The following is an 18,178-nucleotide window of genomic DNA, read 5'->3' as shown; positions in this document are numbered from 1 at the left end:
TGTTTCTGAATCTTTTCCTGCCTTTGAACTTCACTTGTCTTCTGTTCCTTCTCTTTGTGTTCCCTGACACATTTAGACACTGGTTGCCTTTAATCAGTGTGCTACTGGAGACCTAGAGCAAAGAAACAAATAATAAAAGCCAAAGAATAGAAGATAAACATCTCATCTAGCTTGTGGAAAAACTCCTGTGAGGCAGGGCATGAAAAGTAAGCTGCAAACATTGAAAGTTGGCACCAGGAGCTAACCTTTATCCTAGCAGCATCCACTAGGCTACTTAGCATGGAGTCTAAACACTGCTTGTTTTATGGCTTGTGCTTCCTTAAGGAGCACCCCAGAGCAAACCCATTGCTTGCCTCTCTCAGGTTTACTGATAACTAATGGAGCATTTAATCACCATGATTCCCAAAACAAAAAGCAGTCAAGTAGCACTCTAAAGACTGGCAAAATAGTTTATTAGGTGAGCTTTCGTGGGACAGACCCACTTCTTCAGACCATAGCCAGACCAGAAGAGACTCAATATTTAAGGCACAGAGAACCAAAAACAGTAAGCAAGGGGGACAAATCAGAAAAAGATAATCAAGGTGAGCAAATCAGGGAGTGGAGGGGTGCGGGGGGGAGGTCAAGAATTAGATTAAGCCAAGTACGCAGACGAGCCCCTATAGTGACTTTAGCACCGTTCTTCGAAGAGAAACAGCCAAATTGGCTTTTATATTCAAATTCGGCACATTAACACGTGGTTTAAACCTGGACAGGAACTTTCTGAGTCACTGTGGGGCTCGTCTGCATACTTGGCTTAATTTAATTCTTGACCTCCCCCCCACCCCTCCACTCTCTGATTTGCTCACCTTGATTATCTTTTTCTGATTTGTCCCCCTTGCTTACTGTTTTTGGTTCTCTGTGCCTTAAATATTGAGTCTCTTCTGGTCTGGCTATTGTCTGAAGAAGTGGGTCTGTCCCACAAAAGCTCACCTAATAAACTATTTTGCTAGTCTTTAAATTGCTACTTGACTGCTTTTTGTTTTGATAGTGTATAGACTAGCACAGCTTCCTCTCTGTTACTATTCAACATGATTCCCAAGTGTTGGATCATTTTTTGGTCCTTTCGCCAACCCAGTTCAGAGCACTCTAGTTCCCACCTGCTGTGTGTTAGTAGAAGCTAAACAACTGGGAGGGTCCATTTCTCACCCAGGAGCTAATGTGCCTTTTCTCTCTTCCCCTGTCCCCAACTAGTGCTGCCAAAGTTTGAAGTTACGGTCAAAGCACCAAAAAGCATCTCAATCCTGACTGCCGAATTCAAAGTGAAAGTCTGTGGTGTGTAAGTATCTGACACAGTGCTGCAGAGAGATCAGGGCTGGCTGAGACCTTCCTAGAGAGAGGGGCAAGAGGGCAGCCAGAATGGAGACCATGCGGGGGGTGGGGAGCAGGGGGAAGTAGGTGAGGACAAAGCAATCAAGCTATCAGAAGCAGCTGATCAATACTGACTTTGGGGATTGTGTGCTCCATGTATTTGTGTTCCTCTGTGTCGTGGGTGAAATTTTTTTTTGTTTGCCCAGGTGTATTGTAGGTTGTACATACCATTACCTGCTTCCATAAGGGGGCAGCTGGGATGGCTCACCCATTCCCAGTAGTTATTGTAGGAGTATTTCCTGCTAAACCCCTCATTAGCGTGAACTGAAACCCCAGTAAGAGCTTCGGCAGCCACGCAGTCCATGGGTTCCTGAGTTGAGGCTGTCCAGAGTAGCTGAGAACAGCTGGGCTCGGTTCTTTAAAGGGGATAAGCATCTCTTACAGGAGAGCATTACTTTGAATCCAAAGGTGAAGCCCAGCCCCATGCTCATAAATGCGAGCTGGTTTGCCTTGCTCTGCCTCAGAGGGTCAACTTTATCCCAGGACCTCAGTGGACTCACCTCAGGGAGAAAAGGGCCTCAAATGTTTGTAACAATGATTTTTAAATGTGAAGTTTAAAAAGTAAGGATAGGCTTAAGCGTTCATTTCACCTTCCCCAAGACAAAGCTCAGGGAGTTGCTTGCGTCCTGGGTTTGGCTCAGACATATCTCCATTGTAGCACAGATGCATCTGTCATCACCTCACTGCAGAGAGGACAACCTAAGAGCTGGGCATTAGTATACCCACTTTTGGTACCTGTAGGGAAAGAGATTAGAGTACAGTACACGGATCTTTAAAGTTGGGCTGTGTGGGATTACACTGATCTGTCTGTAAACCAATGACTACTAATGGAGGGGATGCTGAGCTAGTTTGGGGGTCTCACAGGCCAGAGATCTGGATCAGCATGGGCAAAGAAATATCCCGGACTCCCAGTCTATGTCCCCCGCACTCTGCAACATGATGCTGAATCTGCAAGTCTAACGGCAAGTAGCTCTTCGACACACAGCTGCCTGCCTCCCCAGCTCCTGTCAAGGGTCCTAGCTCAGATGTAAAGCCTGGCACAATATCTCAGTCTGAACTTTTCCCCTGCAAAACCTCCCCACCCAAAGATACCAAAACGTTTTGTGAATTCCTGTCAGTTTTGCAGAATTGTTTCAGATGAAGCCAACCCCGCCCCCACCATTCCGGTCCGCAATTCACTGAAAGATATGAAAAAAAAAGAAAAACCTTTTAACATTTTGGAAATGAAAACATTCCATTTGCTTAATTCCAAACAATGCTTTGTTTCGACATTGCCTTTTATTTTTTAAATGTTAACAAATTCTTGAAACTGAAAAAAAAGAGTTGACTATTCAAATGCCGAAAAATGTCAGTGTCATTTCAACTGAAGGAACACACAATTTTTCCATGTTTTGGAATGGCTAGCAAAGCAACAAGTGCCTTTGTCAACCAGCCCCGACATCCCTGCTCTGTTGGTGCGGCACTTGGCTCAGCCTCAGGTGGCAGTGAACTGAGGCACGTAGCAAGTGGAGGCCTGAAGAAGGGTGGGAGCTGCTGGGAGACAGCAGAGAAAAGAGGGGAGTTGCCAGACAAAGGAGAGAAAGTGAAGAAATACAGTAAAAAGGAAAAATACCCAAGATGACAAGGAGAAATGAGACACAAAACAGGCAGAACAAAGAAATGACTATAGCTGGTGCATGAGAACTGGGAGGGGAAGGGCTGCATTATAGAAAGGGTGGGACACACTGCTCTAAGGCTACAGACTGCCCTGTACAAGGAGATGACAGGACTTTTCAGTAAGACAAATGCACATGGGCAATGGAGATACTGAGGGATAAACTTAGCTGCAATGTCCTCAGGCAGCGGGAAGTGTCGCCAGTTTACAGAGATTGCCATGAAAATCTTGATTTTTGTCTGCTCGCTGGTAATTAACCTTTCTGCAACATGCAAAAATCTAGACAGAAAGAATGCAAAATTGCTGCCCTCTCTGGGTTCTCAAACATGGCAGCAGTTCTGGGTCTGCAGCTCAAGTCAGTCTTGCGTACCCCTAATTCACTGTTGTGTTTTCTCCTCCTCAAGGTATACCTATGGCCAGCCAGTCGAAGGGACAGTCCAGCTCAGCATGTGCAGGGATTTCACTTTATATGGGAACTGCAAGAGAGACCCGCTTTGCCAGTCTGTCACCAAAACTGTATGATACACAATAGTTCTTTATAAAAGATTCCCATCCTTCCCTGTTCCTTCCAGCTGTTCCTCCTTTGCTCTCCTTTCTCCCCAAAATACTTCCTTTTAATGTAGCCCCTCATCGACTGGCCTGCTGGCTGACCTTCAACAAGTCACTTTGCATCTCTGTGCCTCCATTTCCCTATCCACAAGGTGGGGATAATGACACTGGTCTCCATTGTGAGTTGATCTGATTTGAAAGGCAGAAATGGCAGGCCACCAGCTTTGCTTAACAGAGAAATCTCTGGGGAGCTTAAACACAAAAAGGAAGTGTACAAGAAGTGGAAACTTGGACAGATGACTAGGGAAGAGCATAAATATATTGCTTGAACATGCAGGGGTACAATCAGGAAGTCCAAAGCTCAGTTGCAGTTACAGCTAGCAAGGGATGTGAAAGGTAACAAGAAAGGTTTCTACAGGCATATTAGCAATAAGAAGGTGATCAGGGAGGGGGTTACTGACTGAAGGAGGTAACTTGGTGACAGGTGATGTGGAAAAAACTGAAGTAGTCAATGCTTTGTTTGCCTCTGTCTTCACAGACAAGGTCAAAAATATGGAGATACATCTATCTCACAGAGGTGAAAGGGACTTTCAGAGATCATTTACTCTAGTCTCCTGCCCTTGCAGCAGGACGTATCCCCCATCCCATTTTTTTTAACTTATTTGCCCCAGGTCTCTAAATGGCCCTCTCAGGGGTTGAGCTCATCAACCTGGGAATAGCAGGCCAAAAAGCAAGCCACTGAGGTTCTGCCCTCAGGTTCTATTTGTCCCAGACCTGTAAATGGCCTCCTCTAGGATTAAACTCACAAACCCTGGATTTACAAAGCCAACGCTCAAACCACTGAGCTATCCCTCCCCGCAAAACTGTGCTACCTCCCTGGCAGGGAATCAAACATGAGGGGATATCTACCACTTTAAACAAGGAGCTGTATAAAGGTTAGCTCCAACAGCTGCATTTGGCAGCGCAATATGTGGCAGCCCGGAGTGAGGAAAGACCAGGTTAAGAACTATTTAGGGAAGCTAAATATACAGAAATCCATAGGGCCACACTGAATGCATTTGGGGGTGCTGAGCGAGCTGGCTGATGTGACTGCAGAGCCACTAGCCATTATCTCTGAAAATTCCTGGCAACTGGGGGCAGTTCTGGATGATTGGAAAAAAGCAAATGTAGTGCCTATCTTTAAAGAATGGGAAAAAGGAAAATGTGGGGAACTTCAGACCAGTCAGCCTTACCTCAGTCCCTGGAAAAATCACACAGGGGATCCTCAAGGAATGCATTCTGAAGCACTTAGAATAGAGGAAAGTGACCAGGAACAGTAACATTGATTCACCAAAAGCAAATCATGCCTGACCAACCTGATTGCCTCCTAAGGTGAGGTATTTGTCTCTGTGGATATGGGGATGTTATATATCTGGACTGTTGGAGTATTCTTGCGGCAAGCTACAGAAGTATAGATTGGATGAGATGGGTGGAAATCTGGTTAGATTGTTGGGCTCAATGGGTTGTAATTAACAGCTCGATGTCTAGTTGGTGATCAGTATCAAGCCAAGTACTCGAAGGGTTGGTGCTGGGTTCATATTTGTTGAACATCTTTCTTATCGATGTGGCTGGGGGGATGGATTGCACCCTCAGCTGTTTGTAGATGGCACTAAGACAGGGGGAGATACACTGGAGTTGAAACGAGAAGGTCCAGAATGACCTAGTCAAATTGGAATATAAGGCCAAAAGAAATCTGATGAGGTTTAACAAGGACTAGTGCAGAGTCCTGCACTTAGGACATAAGAATCCCAAACACTGCTACAGGTTGGGGACTGACTGGCTAGGCATGAGTTCTGCAGAAAAGGAGCTGGGCATGACCGTGGATGAGAAGCTGGAAGTGAGTAAACAATATGTCTGTGTAGCCAAGAAGGCTAAAGGCATATTGAGCTGCATGAGTAGGAGCATTGCCAGCAGATTTAGGGAACTGATTATTCCACTTTATTCAACTCTAGCAAGACCACATCTGGGGACCCCATTGCAAAAAGGATGAGGATGCATTGAAGATAGCCCAGGAGAGGGCAAAAAGAATTATTAGGGAGACTGGAGCACATGACTTCAGAGGAGAGGCTAAGAGATATGGGCTATACAGAAGAGAAGAGTGAGGGGGATCTGAGAGCAGCCTTCCACTACCTGAAGTGGGGGTTACAATAGAGAGAAGCTGTTTTCAGTGGTGACAAATGACAGAATGGGCACAAGGGAAGTTGACCAAGAAATTGGCTTCTGTTCTGCTCTTGGAAAAGTACCGTATGATTCATCCCCTTCAGTAAAACTTGAGAGATGCTCCCAACCTCTCCCTGCAAACACATGACCTTTAATGCAACATAGTCCACCAGCCTGCATTGCTGCCCTGCAGCGTTAGTATTTGGTGCTTTCCTTTGTACAGGACGGCATTGGCAGGGAGCTTGTTTGAAGTCTAGAGGGCAGACTTTTTCAGTGCCATTGGTCCAGGCATTGGATACAGCCCCAGAGAGTTAGCAATGGCTTTGAGTCCATGTCCTAGTGAGAATTTTGTATCCAGTTCCCTCTGACTCAGAGGCCAGTTATGCCAGGCACAAGTATATCATCATGCTCTTTCATATGAATAGCTTTGCTCAAGGGATTAAGCCAACACCCTTGGCACCATTCAGCAAGCATATCACCTGCTCTCCTGACCCTGCACAGAACTGGGCTCTTTCCCTGCTCATTGTTTCCTTCCCTTCTCAGCTGGGGAAGGATGGCTGCATCTCCCAGGTCTTCAGCTCCAGGGTTTTTGAACTTAATCGCTCTGGGTACCAGATGAACCTTGCCGTGAAAGCGCTCATGACTGAGAAAGGAACAGGTAACGCCTTCCAATCAATCAGAAAGGAGGCTGGGGTACAGCGAGGGAAAAGGGTGATGGTGAGAGAGACGGTTTTGGTGCTTTGTGGGTTGAAGCTTTGGCTGTCCCGCAAAAAGTTCAATTCCTAGAGAAGATGCATTTTATAAATGCAGTGGCAACCTATTTTACTTGGTTGGTTAACTTGATTCTATTTAAACTAAGTTAAAATCAAGACTAGTTATTGTCTTATCTTCACTGTGGGTATGTCTTGCAGGTGTGCAGCTTCCAGGCTCAGCTTACATTTCCATAACCCAGGTGCTGGGAAGTGTGAGGTTTGAGAACATGGATCAATCCTACAAAAGGGGCATTCCTTACTCTGGACAGGTAGGTCCACAGTGAGGGACCCTCTAGTTCAAATTACTGCATCCTGGATGATAGTAGGGGCCTGTTAGCTAGGAGAGCTGTGTGTTGGAGTCCAGCAATGTCACCAAAAGCCTTTCATCAAATGAGGTTTCCTTCCCCAGAGCTTTATTCTTTCTATTAGACTGCAGTTTAGAAAAAAAGAACTATTTTCGTAAACAATGGGCTACAACTCTGTTCTTCTATGGTTGCTGCAAATGCCTTTACTGCCTGTTCCAATGAACATCTCCTTTTTGCTCCAGATCCTCTGCATAGCTTGCCGAGCTTGCCCAAAGTAGGGACTTCTCAACATCAATGAGTTTCCTGGCTAATCAACATGATTTCAACTGCATGATCAATGTGGTTTAAATTCTCCCCACCCCACGAATTTGGCTCTAGCCAGTCAACTGGAGCTAATTCCAGCTGCTTTTGTTTTAATGTTGTAAAACAACAGTTTTTTTAAAACAAAATTGTGTTATTTTTCTTGACCAAAATATTTTACTTTACAATTATTCATCTAAAATTTTTAGTTGGTTATGGTGGGGAAAATGCCCCTTTTTTAACTACATTTTCTTCAGCTAGAAGAAAGGAAGACATAAAAAGCAAGATAAAGTTGGAAAATAATTATTGTCTCCTTTCAGTTATGCCACTGTCACAAGGTTAGCATAATTGTTTCCTAACCTGCCTCTTGCAGGTCACCTGGAGTAGGGGTAAGGCCTACAGAGAGGAAGGAGGCGGGGCGGGGCTTGCTGGAGCTTACCAGACACATTCTTCACCACTACACAGCTAGAAGCCACCAGGCTGGGCCTTGGGTGTGATTGTCCTCTGAGAGTTACAATTTGTGTCAAACTTCTAAGCAAACTGAAAAAATAAAAAAAATTAAAATAAAAAATCAGCCAAACCAAAGCCCCATTGCGGAACATCTAAATTTCAAAAATTATGAATTGCAGAGCTACGTTGTAAAGAGTTTGACCTGGCGACTAGCGCCCCAATTATCTTCAGAACAGGGGTCCATGGGACTGAGGGCTTGTCTTCACTGCCATGTTACTGTGCTGTAACTTACTCACCCAAGGTCAAGCGTCCCTCTAAATCTCCTCCACGCTCTCCAGGCTGCCATGCACAGAGCTGCCGTGGCCCCCTGCTGCAGCCGGACGAGCAGGCCCTGCAGATGGGGCCAGTGGAGAGCATTTCTCCCTCAGGGCTCCAGCAGCACCTCTCCCCTGGCCCCGCAGTGCAGCAGGGAGCTTCTGTGGCCACAGGGAACAGATGTGATCTTCCAGCCGCAGCAGCCGAGCCAGACTAAGGGGAACCCCATACCCAAGACTCTGGGCTGCAGCCTGCAAAGCCCATGTCCTGGGCCAGCCCCTCCTGGTGAGGGTGGGGGAGTGGCTCCGCTTTGCCATTGCTACTCCCCCACCCCCAGCCTGGAGCTGCATCACCACAAGCACCAGGAAGATCTCCCTGCTGGTGAGCATGGGGCAGCACGGAGCCACTTGTTCCCCCCAACAAGGGGGAGCTGCCCCGGAGAGCTTGCTGAGATTCTCCTGCCCCAGCTCCAAGATCCCTCCACAATCCTGGCTCCCTCCTCGACCCCACACCACAGCCCTGAGCCCCTTCTTTCACCCTAACTTCCCCGCCCCGGACCCTGCAACTGCATGTCCACCTTCTACCCTGAGCTACTGCCACGAACTCTCCTTAGCCCCAGCCTGGAGCACCCCCCCACCCCAAACACCTCATTCCCAGCCCCTCGCCAGAGCCCTTACACCCCCCAACCCTGAGCCCCCCGCCCAGCATTCAGAACTCCTCACCCTCAGCGTCACATGTGCAGAATGCGTTTTGTTACGTGCTGCGTGGAGATGTGTGACATGACCCCTCCGCACTGGCACACATAACAACATTCATCCCGCGCATGGACAGGACGATTTAGAGGGAACCTCTCGCAGGAGTGTGAGCCCCCTAGTGCAGCAAGTTACTGCACTGTAAAATAGTAATGTAAAGAGGAGGGGGAGCAGGGGCAGGGTGGGGGGTTGGGCAGAAGTGGGTTGGAGGTGGGGGTGCTTATCTCCACCTGCCGCTGCGTCTGCCACTGCTGCCACCACTCCTTCTTCCCCACCGCCGACTGGGGAAACAACAGCAGCAGAGAAAAGCCTCTCCAGGGAGCTTCTTCTCCTGCAGCTTCCACGCACTGTCCCTGCCTCCCCTGCTGCTCTGATTGCCTGCGTTGCAACCCAGAATGCCGGGCAATCAGAGCAGCTGGTGACGCCTCCCTGCAGGCAGTGTTGTGCTGCCATTCCTTCAGCCAGGGGAGAGGAAGGAGGAGCAGTGGCCCTGGCACTTCCTGTCCCACCACCAACCTGCACAGCCTTTGTGCCGGATCCGGGCCTGGCTTGCCTGTTCCAGTCTGTGAGGCTTAGGCTCCCACCCCTCCACCCAGCCAAGCTCTGGATGCTGGGAAGGGTAGTCCCAAGCCTCAGGGTCTGGATTCAGGAGAACCATGGGATGAATCGAGACCATAGGCTCGGGATCCCCTACCCCTGCTTTAACACATGTGTGCATGCAGAGACTCAAAACGCAGTTCAGTCGTAGGTTTCTGGCATCTAGTACATTTCCCAAACAGCTCACAGTCTAATACATCAATAGGAAGGGTGTGGGATTAGAACCAGGACACAATGTGGTTGAAAGCTGGAGTGGGTTCGGAAGTCAGAGGTGAAAGTGTGCAACAAGTGGAAAGGAGTCCCTGAGCTAGGGAATGAAGGTAGATGAGAAGACTTGACTTAAACCCTTGTACTGTGAGTGGAGCACAGGTCATTTACAAGTCTCCTCCATTTCACTTTGTCTCAGGACAAAAGTTCTAGCTGACTCCAGGAGTTCCCCAGTTGTCCTTCACTCTCAGTAGACCTTCTCCATGTTGTGCCAGGTTGTCGTCTTTTGCGTTTTCCTTGCAGGTTCCATGTGAGAGCTTGATGGACTCTGCTGGTGGAGGGTTTTCTGAGATTGTGGCCTGGTCATCCCACTTTCTTCTCTTGATTTCAATCTCAATTTGTTCTCCTCCTGCTCTGTTCCAAAGCTCCTCATTAGTGACAAAGTCTTGCCATTTGACGTGCAGGAAGTACCTCAGGCATCTGTTTATGAATGTCTGTAGCTTGTGATTTGAAGACTTTTTAGTACACCATGTCTCACATCCACACAAGAGCACACTCTTCCCATTTGTGTTGAAGAGTCGTAGTTTTGTCTTTGCAAATATTATTTCTGAACTCCATGTGGGATGAAGAGTCTTAAATGCAGCTGTTGCTTTCCCTATCCTGGCACTGATATCCTAATCTGTTCCTGTGTCTCTGCCCATAATGCTTCCCAAGTAGGTGAACTGCTCCACATCTTCCAGGTCATCCTTCCCCGTGCAATGGTGTTGTTGTTAGACTAGTCGATCCTCATAGGCTTGGTCTTTCCCTTGTTAATATTCAGTCCAGTCATTGAGTCAGTTTTGTCTAGTGTTGCGACCTTTTCTTCCATGCTTTCATATCAGTGTGAAAGGAGGGAGACGTGCAGCAAAATCAGTGTCCTCTAGCTGTTGAGTGGGTTGATGGCTGTTGATGGTCATCTGTTGTCCTGCTCATAATCCAGTCCATTATGTTCAAGAACAGGAAAGGTGATAATAGGCACCCTCATCACACTCCTGAGAGTACGCTGGATGAAAAGAGGGTGCCCTTAAATGGGAATGGGAAGAAGGATGGGGGAAGACACATGATAAGAAATAAGAACGGCCATACTGGGTCAGACCAAAGATCTATCTAGTCCAGTATCCTGGCTCTTATGTTACCAGAATAAGTAAATAACTTTCGCTTATTCACATTCTCTATAGTTGTCATGATTTTATAGAACTCTATTATGTTTCCCTGTAGCCAGACAAAGTCTCCCCCTTACAAGCCAGCTTGCTCGCTGCCCCCACCCCACTGAGGAGCACACAGGGCACGGAAACAGCTGCTGATAGCACAGTCTTTGATGCCTCACATTGCGGCCCAGATGTGCTAGCTTATTGTGACCCTAAGAAACAGAAAGTACAGATAAAAGGCTAACAGGCCAAACTGTCAACAAGAGGTGGGGGGGAACCTCAGGAAATCACCCCAGCTGGCATTGATGGATATGATGACCACACAACCATCCCAGAAGAGGAAGTCTCCGCCCACACAAAAGAATGTCCTGTACTCCTAAATTGCTTATCTCCTGTCTTACAAGTGCAAATTAAGTAAGAATTGCCCTTGTAACAAACTGGCGTCACAAGAGACAAACCAGTACGATCTGGCACCTTAGATAAGAAAGAGAATACGTAACCCAAAAAGGGGTATAAAAGGTGGGCCCAGCAGAACTCTAACTTTGAGTGCATTCCACCAACTAACTGCTGGCCGGGTCAGGTGATTGCCTCCCGAGGTCCACAACTGGGGATGCCCAACCTCGTATTCGTCTTTCCGTGGAATTGAGTGACCGATCCAGCTTGGCTACGCTGGTATCGAGAGATGCAGAGAGGGTAAGATATACCCATGCTAGGTCTCCTTTCTTTTGTGCACAGTTAAAGAATTAGAGCTCTGTAACTAGATGTCATTGTATCAAGATATCATTATGTTAGATGGTAACAGATATCTTTGTATTGGATTGTAACGTAACTTGTTAACACCTGTACTTTGCTAGCATATAAGAAGTAGACAATAGCCTTTTGTAACCACACGCTTATAACTGTAGCTTAATAAACTTGTAACCAGTTAAGATCTAAGCCTGACTGCTGTTACCCTTTTGTCACTGCAACACAAAGAACCTTCACCGTTTGGTTACCACAGCCTGGCCGTAAATGAGAATGCTAGGAGCTCCCTGCTCTAACAGTAAAAAACTGGGTTGTTTAGGACCCAGGGGAATCCATCAACCTGTCCTGGCTGCAAGCAGCGACCTGCTCCCTGCTCTCGCAGTTTTAAACTCGGATGGTAACAAGGGCATAGTTGGTACCTCACTGTACATTACCCGGCCACCGGCTAACATTCCCTTTAGTTGCCTCTTCTCTAAGTTTAAAAGTCACTGTCTTTTTAATCTGTCTTCATTTGGCATCCATTCTGAATCCCTAATTATTTTTGTTGTTCGTTTCTGAACCTTTTCCAATTCCAAGATATCTTTGAGATGAGGTGACCTTACCTGTATGCAGTATTCAAGAAGTGGGAGTACCTTGGATTTGTACAGAGGCAATACAGTATTCTCAGTGTTATTCTCAATACCTTTTTAATGATTCCTAACACTGTTTGCTTTTTTGACTGCTGCTGCACGTTGAGTTAATGTTTTCAGAGAGCTATCCACAATAACTCCAAGATCTCTCTTTTGAGTGGTAATAGCTATATCAGTCCACATAATTTTATATGTATTATCTGGGATTATTTTTCCAGTGTAAATTACTTTGCATATATCAATATTAAAATTCATTTGCATTTTGTTGCCTAATCACCTGGTTTTGTGAGATCTTTTTTTTTTTAAAGTTTTCACAGTCCATTTTGGTTTAAATACCTTAGGCAGTTTTGTATCATCTTCAGATTTTGCCACCTCACTGTTTAGTCCTTTCTCCAGGTCATTTATAGATAGGTTGAATATAATTGGTCCCAGTACAGACCCTTGAGGACACCTCTAGTTATTCCTGTCCGTTCTGAAAACTGACCGTTTATTCTTACTTTTTGTTTCCTGTCTTTTAACCAGTTATCAGTCTGTGAGGAGGCTTTCTTTCTTATTCCATGACAATTTATCCTACTAAACCTCATCAGATTTGTCACCTAAAGGCCATGTCTACACTAGCCCCAAACTTCGAAATGGCCATGTAAATGGCCATTTTGAAGTTTACTAATGAAGCGCTGAAATACATATTCAGCACCTCATTAGCATGTGGGCGGCCGCGGCACTTCGAAATTGACGCGGCTCGCCGCCGCGCGGCTCATCCAGACGGGGCTCCTTTTCAAAAGGACCCCAGCTACTTCGAAATCCCCTTATTCCCATCTGCTCACAGGAATAAGGGGACTTCGAAGTAGGCGGGATCCTTTTGAGAAGGAGCCCCGTCGGGACAAGCTGCGCGGTGGCGAGCCACGTCAATTTCGAAGTGCCGCAGCAGCCCACATGCTAATGAGGCACTGAATATGTATTTCAGCACTTCATTAGTAAACTTCGAAATGGCCATTTGCATGGCCAGTTTGAAGTTTGGGGGTAGTGTAGACGTAGCCAAAGAGTGCAGTCATGTTTAGGAATCTCCCTAATAGTCTCAGCCGTGAAGACTGAAGCAAAACATTTACTTAGTTGATCCACAATGACCTTATCATCGTTGAGTGTGCCTGTAGCATCTTGATCATCCAGTGCTCCTCCTAGTTGTTTAGCAGGCTTTCTGCTTCTTATGTACTTTAAAACATTTTGCTATTACTGTTTGAGTTTTTGGCTAGCTATTCTTCAAATTCCCTTTTGGCCTTCCTTGTTATATATTTACACATAATTTGTCAGAGTTTTTATGCTTTTTTCTATTTCCCCTCACTGGGATTTAACTTCCACTTTTGTATCTCTCACTGCTTCTTTTCCTTGATTGTTAAGACACAGTGGTAGATTTTTGGTTCTCTTACTGCAGTTTGTTTTGGCTTTGTTTTTTAATTTGGGGTATACATTTATGTTGGGCCTCTATTATGATGTCTTTGAAAAATCTCCATGAAGCTTGCAGGGATTTTACTTTTGACACTGTACCTTTGCAGGGAGAACCATGTGTTTTTGCATTTGGAAGAGGTTGTGTAAGTAGTATACCTGAGGATGTCACACACAGGCTGAGATGGCTGCCATGATGTTGCAAGAGCCATTTTTTCTCTTGGACATGCGTTTCTGAGGTTAGGGTTGTATTAGATGAAAAATGAACACAGTCAAAATAGGCATGTCCATACCTGAGTGGATTAGGAACTGAACATTGCTCTTCTGCCTCTCTGAGACCCACTATTCCCTTTTCCGGTAGATGAAACTGACAAATGAGGATGACTCACCCATCGCAAATGAGGTTGTCCAATTGCTTCTCAATGACAAGAATGTGGACAACTATACCACAGATGGGAATGGGACCATTCAGTTTTCAATCAACACTTCCAATATGTTCAATCCTCAGTTTAGCCTGAGGGTGAGTATCTGAAGGGCTAGTGGGGAAGCATTCATCTGGGAAGAGGGAGGGCTGCTCCTCAATCCTTGGACAGAACCCCTATTGAAAGACACTGGGATGAAGAAGATTACATCCTGGTGATGGACAGTGGTCTGGCTCCTTTCACACTTCAGTGATCAAAAAGCACCTTATGAAATAGTGAGTCAAATACGTCAACAATTACAATGATTATAGAAGTAAATACAGCAGCTATTGTGTGCTCTGTGATATCGCAAGCGTTAGTTGACATTGGTAAGATATGCTGATCAGAAGCAGTAAAGCAAACTGTGGGGATGGGAACACACAAGAGAGTCAAAGGGTTTAGCCTTTTTGACAGTGTTTTTTTCTTTGTATCTTTTTTTCTCTTTTGGCAATTCTCTGCTTTTAATTCTGGGCGTTGCCAGAAATAGTCTGCTGGTACTTGTGCTACCAGGGCAGTTGGATTTAGATAAAATGTCTTATCAATGGCTTGTGAATGTCAGTCTCTGATCTGTGGCAGTGAATTACTATTTCTATGACTCCCCACAGAAACATCAGTCTGTCCTTTTCTCCCCCATCTCCTTTCTTGTCAGGCAATATATAAAACTAATGACGACTGCAAGGCTGTTGGCTGGTTGGTACCCTACTATCCTGAGGCCTATTACTCTGTTCAGCGCTTCTATTCCAAGACTAACAGCTTTGTGAAGATCGGACTGGTGCCAGAGGAGCTGAGGTGTGGCCAGAAAAGGTTAATCACAGTGTACTATGTCCTGAACAAAAAAGGATATGGAAGGGTCCACAGTGTGACATTCTACTATGTGGTAGGTGTCAAGTGATTTCTCCGCTCCTAAAAGAACTCAGTCTGAGATCTGTTCAGTAAAATGTCAAGCACTGGTATCTCAAGTGAGCAATCTAAGTTACGGTTTGCAGAGATCCTTTCCAGGCTGAACTCTTCCTTAATTCACATTGCTCCACAAACAGAACTACAAGGGCAGGGACAGGACTGGAGTGGTTTGGCAGAACTGTCTGTTGGGTGGGAAATCTAACTTGCCTAACCTTAGACATGTTATACTTTACTTCATATTGAACCAGATAACACCGTCCTAATTACATACTTTGCGTTATCTGACCATCTCCTTGAATTGGTTTGTTTCCTCCTCCCCTCTTCTCTCCATCTCATGGTGGCTTTTTGTGCACAGATAATGGTGAAAGGCAAGATTGTCCACAGCGGCAAACTGTATGTCAGGACTGGTCCAGGTAAATATGTTTTTTTGGTGCAAAGATAATGAAAATTAGAGAATGAGGCAGAGCTTCTGGGATCTGTGCAGCAGGCAGGCCTTGTACATTATATCTCCCCACACCTCTGTGTGTGTGTGTGTGTTGTAATCAGGCTGGTAATCACCACCTAGAAGACCCCTCTTGAATTAAAAGTGGCTGGTCAGTCTATCAAACCCTTTGCAGAGGCAGTGGGGGGAAGCAGCTTCTGACACCCCCGGGAAGTAAAGGCCTATGGAGATCTTCCCAGAAGAAAACTGGAGCAAAGGGCTTTCCTCAGGCCATGCAGACTGGCTAAGACAATAAGAAAGTGGCAACTGTCTTTTGAGATGTCTGTCACTGAGATGCTGAATCTGAATTCTGATATGGAATCTGACTGGATTTTGGATACACCTGCAGATCCAAATTCTAATTTTAGTGGCATCTGGATCTGAATCCAAACCCACCACCATATGAGTCCATCTCTAAGGTATTTGCTCTGTACACCATCTCAGGCCCCTTACATTTTACACACATGCCAGCTAGGACAGCAGCTTCTAGACCACCTCCCCGTCATTCTCTTTTCATTTGTCCCTTTCTCTTGGCAGCTCTAAAAGGCACTTTCTCCATCTCACTTGCTGTCAGTGAGAAGCTTGCTCCTGTTGCCCGGATGCTGGTCTACACAGTGCACCCTAGCAAGGAGCTAGTGGCTGACGTTGCCAGATTCCAGATTGAGAAGTGCTTCAAGAACAAGGTGAATGAACATAGGTTTCTGTAGCTGTTTATCTTTTCTGCTATAGGAGACCTTTATTTTTGCCTGCCTCCTTCCTATCCTTTAAATCTCTGCTCCAATCTTACTTTCCTTCCCTGCACTCTCTTATGCTACAGGTGTCCTGTAGCCAGAACTAGGAATAAGTTATGCAATTTGCACCATGCAAATTGTGTAGTTTATTTCAGGTTAACTTATATTGAAGTTCTTGCTACCCCTCGTATGACAAGGGGTTCCAGAACCAGAGCACTGAGCTCAAAATAGTGCTGTTATTTCGAGAACAGTGTTTGGCTGCAGAGTTACTATTTCAGGTTACATTTTTATTCTGAAATAGCAACTGTCGTGTAGCCATAGCCTTGGGGTATGTCTACACGGCAAAGTTATTTCAAAATAATCATGCTAGCATCTATATAACGCAACCTGATTTTGGCTTATGACTGTTAGCTTATTTTGAAATAGGTAAATCTCATTGCATGAGGAACAGCACCTATTTCAAAATAGCTGTTTCAAAATAGGGCCTGTGTAGAGAGGAAATAGAGCCTATTTTGAAATAAGCCACAGTGCATCCAATGGCTCCATTTGGAAATAGGCTCTGTTGTGTGTAGACACTGTATTTTGAAACAGCTGAGGGCTATTTCAAAATGCATGTTGTGTTTAGCAGCATTATTTCAAAATAAGCTATTCTAAAATAGCTCTTCCTCAATATCTTATTTCAAAATAGGGCAGCTGTGTAGACAGACCCTTATTTTGCCATTCACCTCCTTTTCCTCTGAGCCTGATGCCCTTGCTATACTGTTCGACCTTGCTTATAGCTGGCTCTTGTTTTCTTCTCCCAATTGCCCATTCTCTCTTAAAATCCACTTCTCCCAGGAATCCTTCCTCGACTTATCTGTATCCCGCTGTCCTCAACTCTTAACCCATGTCTTATTTACTCAAGAGTTAATTCTTCCAGGTAGGGAACATGTATCTCTCTGTTGGCCAAACCTCCAGATATCCAGCAGAGTTCAATGCCACAATAGAATTCTATATTGATGTGATATGTGGGTGATATTTTTTTCAGCAAATTTTACAAAAAATGCGTTTTTCAGAGTACTGAAGCTATTTGTGAATCCAGGTTGAAATTACTGATGAGCTTTGACTGGAAGCTAAATGGCATCCACAAACTAAATGGTATCCATGTCATTTGACTCCCTCTGATTGTTTATGTTTGTCTGGGGCTTTTTTCCATGAAGACAAAAAGGAAACAAAATCAGTTTTGGTGAAACAGCCTGATTTGGAGGGCCGGAGACCCAGCAAGCCACATGGCTGCAGCCTGCCCCAGCCCCAGAGTTCTGAGGAGTGGGTGGGCGAGGCGGCCCCAGGCTCCCTCGGCTAGGCCTGCCAGCCAAACCTCTGTCCAGGAAACCTTCCTTCTCCTTCCATAACTGAGCCACTAGCCCCAGCTCCGGGTGGCCAGAGTGGCTCCAGTGCCCATAGAACAGGTGGTGCGGTGTGGCACTGGCCTGCCTGCCCAAGTCTCTGGAACCACAACAGCAGGCTGGACGAGGAGACCTGGGAGACTCTGGTAGATCAAGAGTGGGGCCCGGTGAGGCAGTTAAGGAAGTCAGGGCCTTTCCCTGTCATGCTACCCATTGCCCGGGCCTGGGACAGGGACTCCTGATGAGATCTTTATCCTGCAGGGAGAGGGATGAGATTGTGGCAATGGGTAGAGCCTCATCCTTTTTGCTGCAGAACCAGCACTCACACACAGAAGTCTCAAGGGGCAGGATTTAACCCATCTGACGTCTCTGCTCAATTCCAGGTCCAGCTGAATTTCTCCGAGACGCAAGGGCTCCCAGGCTCTAATGTCAGCCTACATCTTCTAGCTGCAGCCAACTCCCTCTGTGCTCTGAGGGCTGTGGATGAGAGCGTGCTGCTCTTGAGGCCTGAGCAAGAGCTGTCTGCTGAGACTGTAAGCCCTCAAGACCTCTACTCAGCATTGTCTAAGACAGTCTGCTGCTTGCTTTCAAATTCACTTGGCTTGTATCTTTCCTCACTCTTCTCCCACGCCCTGCAGCTCTGCTGCCTTCCTCACCATGCCTGGTCTTTCCAAGTTCTGTGGTTTGATCCCTCACTTCTCCCCCCTATAAAAACACCGTAAGAGAAAAAAGA

The 18,178-nt window shown here is 46.0% G+C and overlaps 1 protein-coding gene across 1 annotated transcript in view; it reads left to right on the top strand.

The window, feature by feature from the left end:
• Positions 1–18,178, top strand: part of LOC142007098 (ovostatin-like) — an 84,492-nt gene that overhangs the window by 8,155 nt on the left and 58,159 nt on the right. The window contains exons 7-15 of the mRNA XM_074983633.1: positions 1,231–1,315; positions 3,466–3,577; positions 6,353–6,467; positions 6,721–6,830; positions 13,849–14,007; positions 14,598–14,825; positions 15,204–15,261; positions 15,867–16,012; positions 17,829–17,978. Coding sequence (XP_074839734.1) covers positions 1,231–1,315; positions 3,466–3,577; positions 6,353–6,467; positions 6,721–6,830; positions 13,849–14,007; positions 14,598–14,825; positions 15,204–15,261; positions 15,867–16,012; positions 17,829–17,978 — 1,163 coding nt within the window. The remainder of the gene's footprint in view (positions 1–1,230; positions 1,316–3,465; positions 3,578–6,352; positions 6,468–6,720; positions 6,831–13,848; positions 14,008–14,597; positions 14,826–15,203; positions 15,262–15,866; positions 16,013–17,828; positions 17,979–18,178) is intronic.

Source organism: Carettochelys insculpta, chromosome 1 (genome assembly GCF_033958435.1).
Source record: "Carettochelys insculpta isolate YL-2023 chromosome 1, ASM3395843v1, whole genome shotgun sequence".
NCBI lineage: Eukaryota > Metazoa > Chordata > Testudines > Carettochelyidae > Carettochelys > Carettochelys insculpta.
Note: the sequence above shows the minus strand (reverse complement) of the source record. Positions and strands in the feature narration are given on the sequence as shown.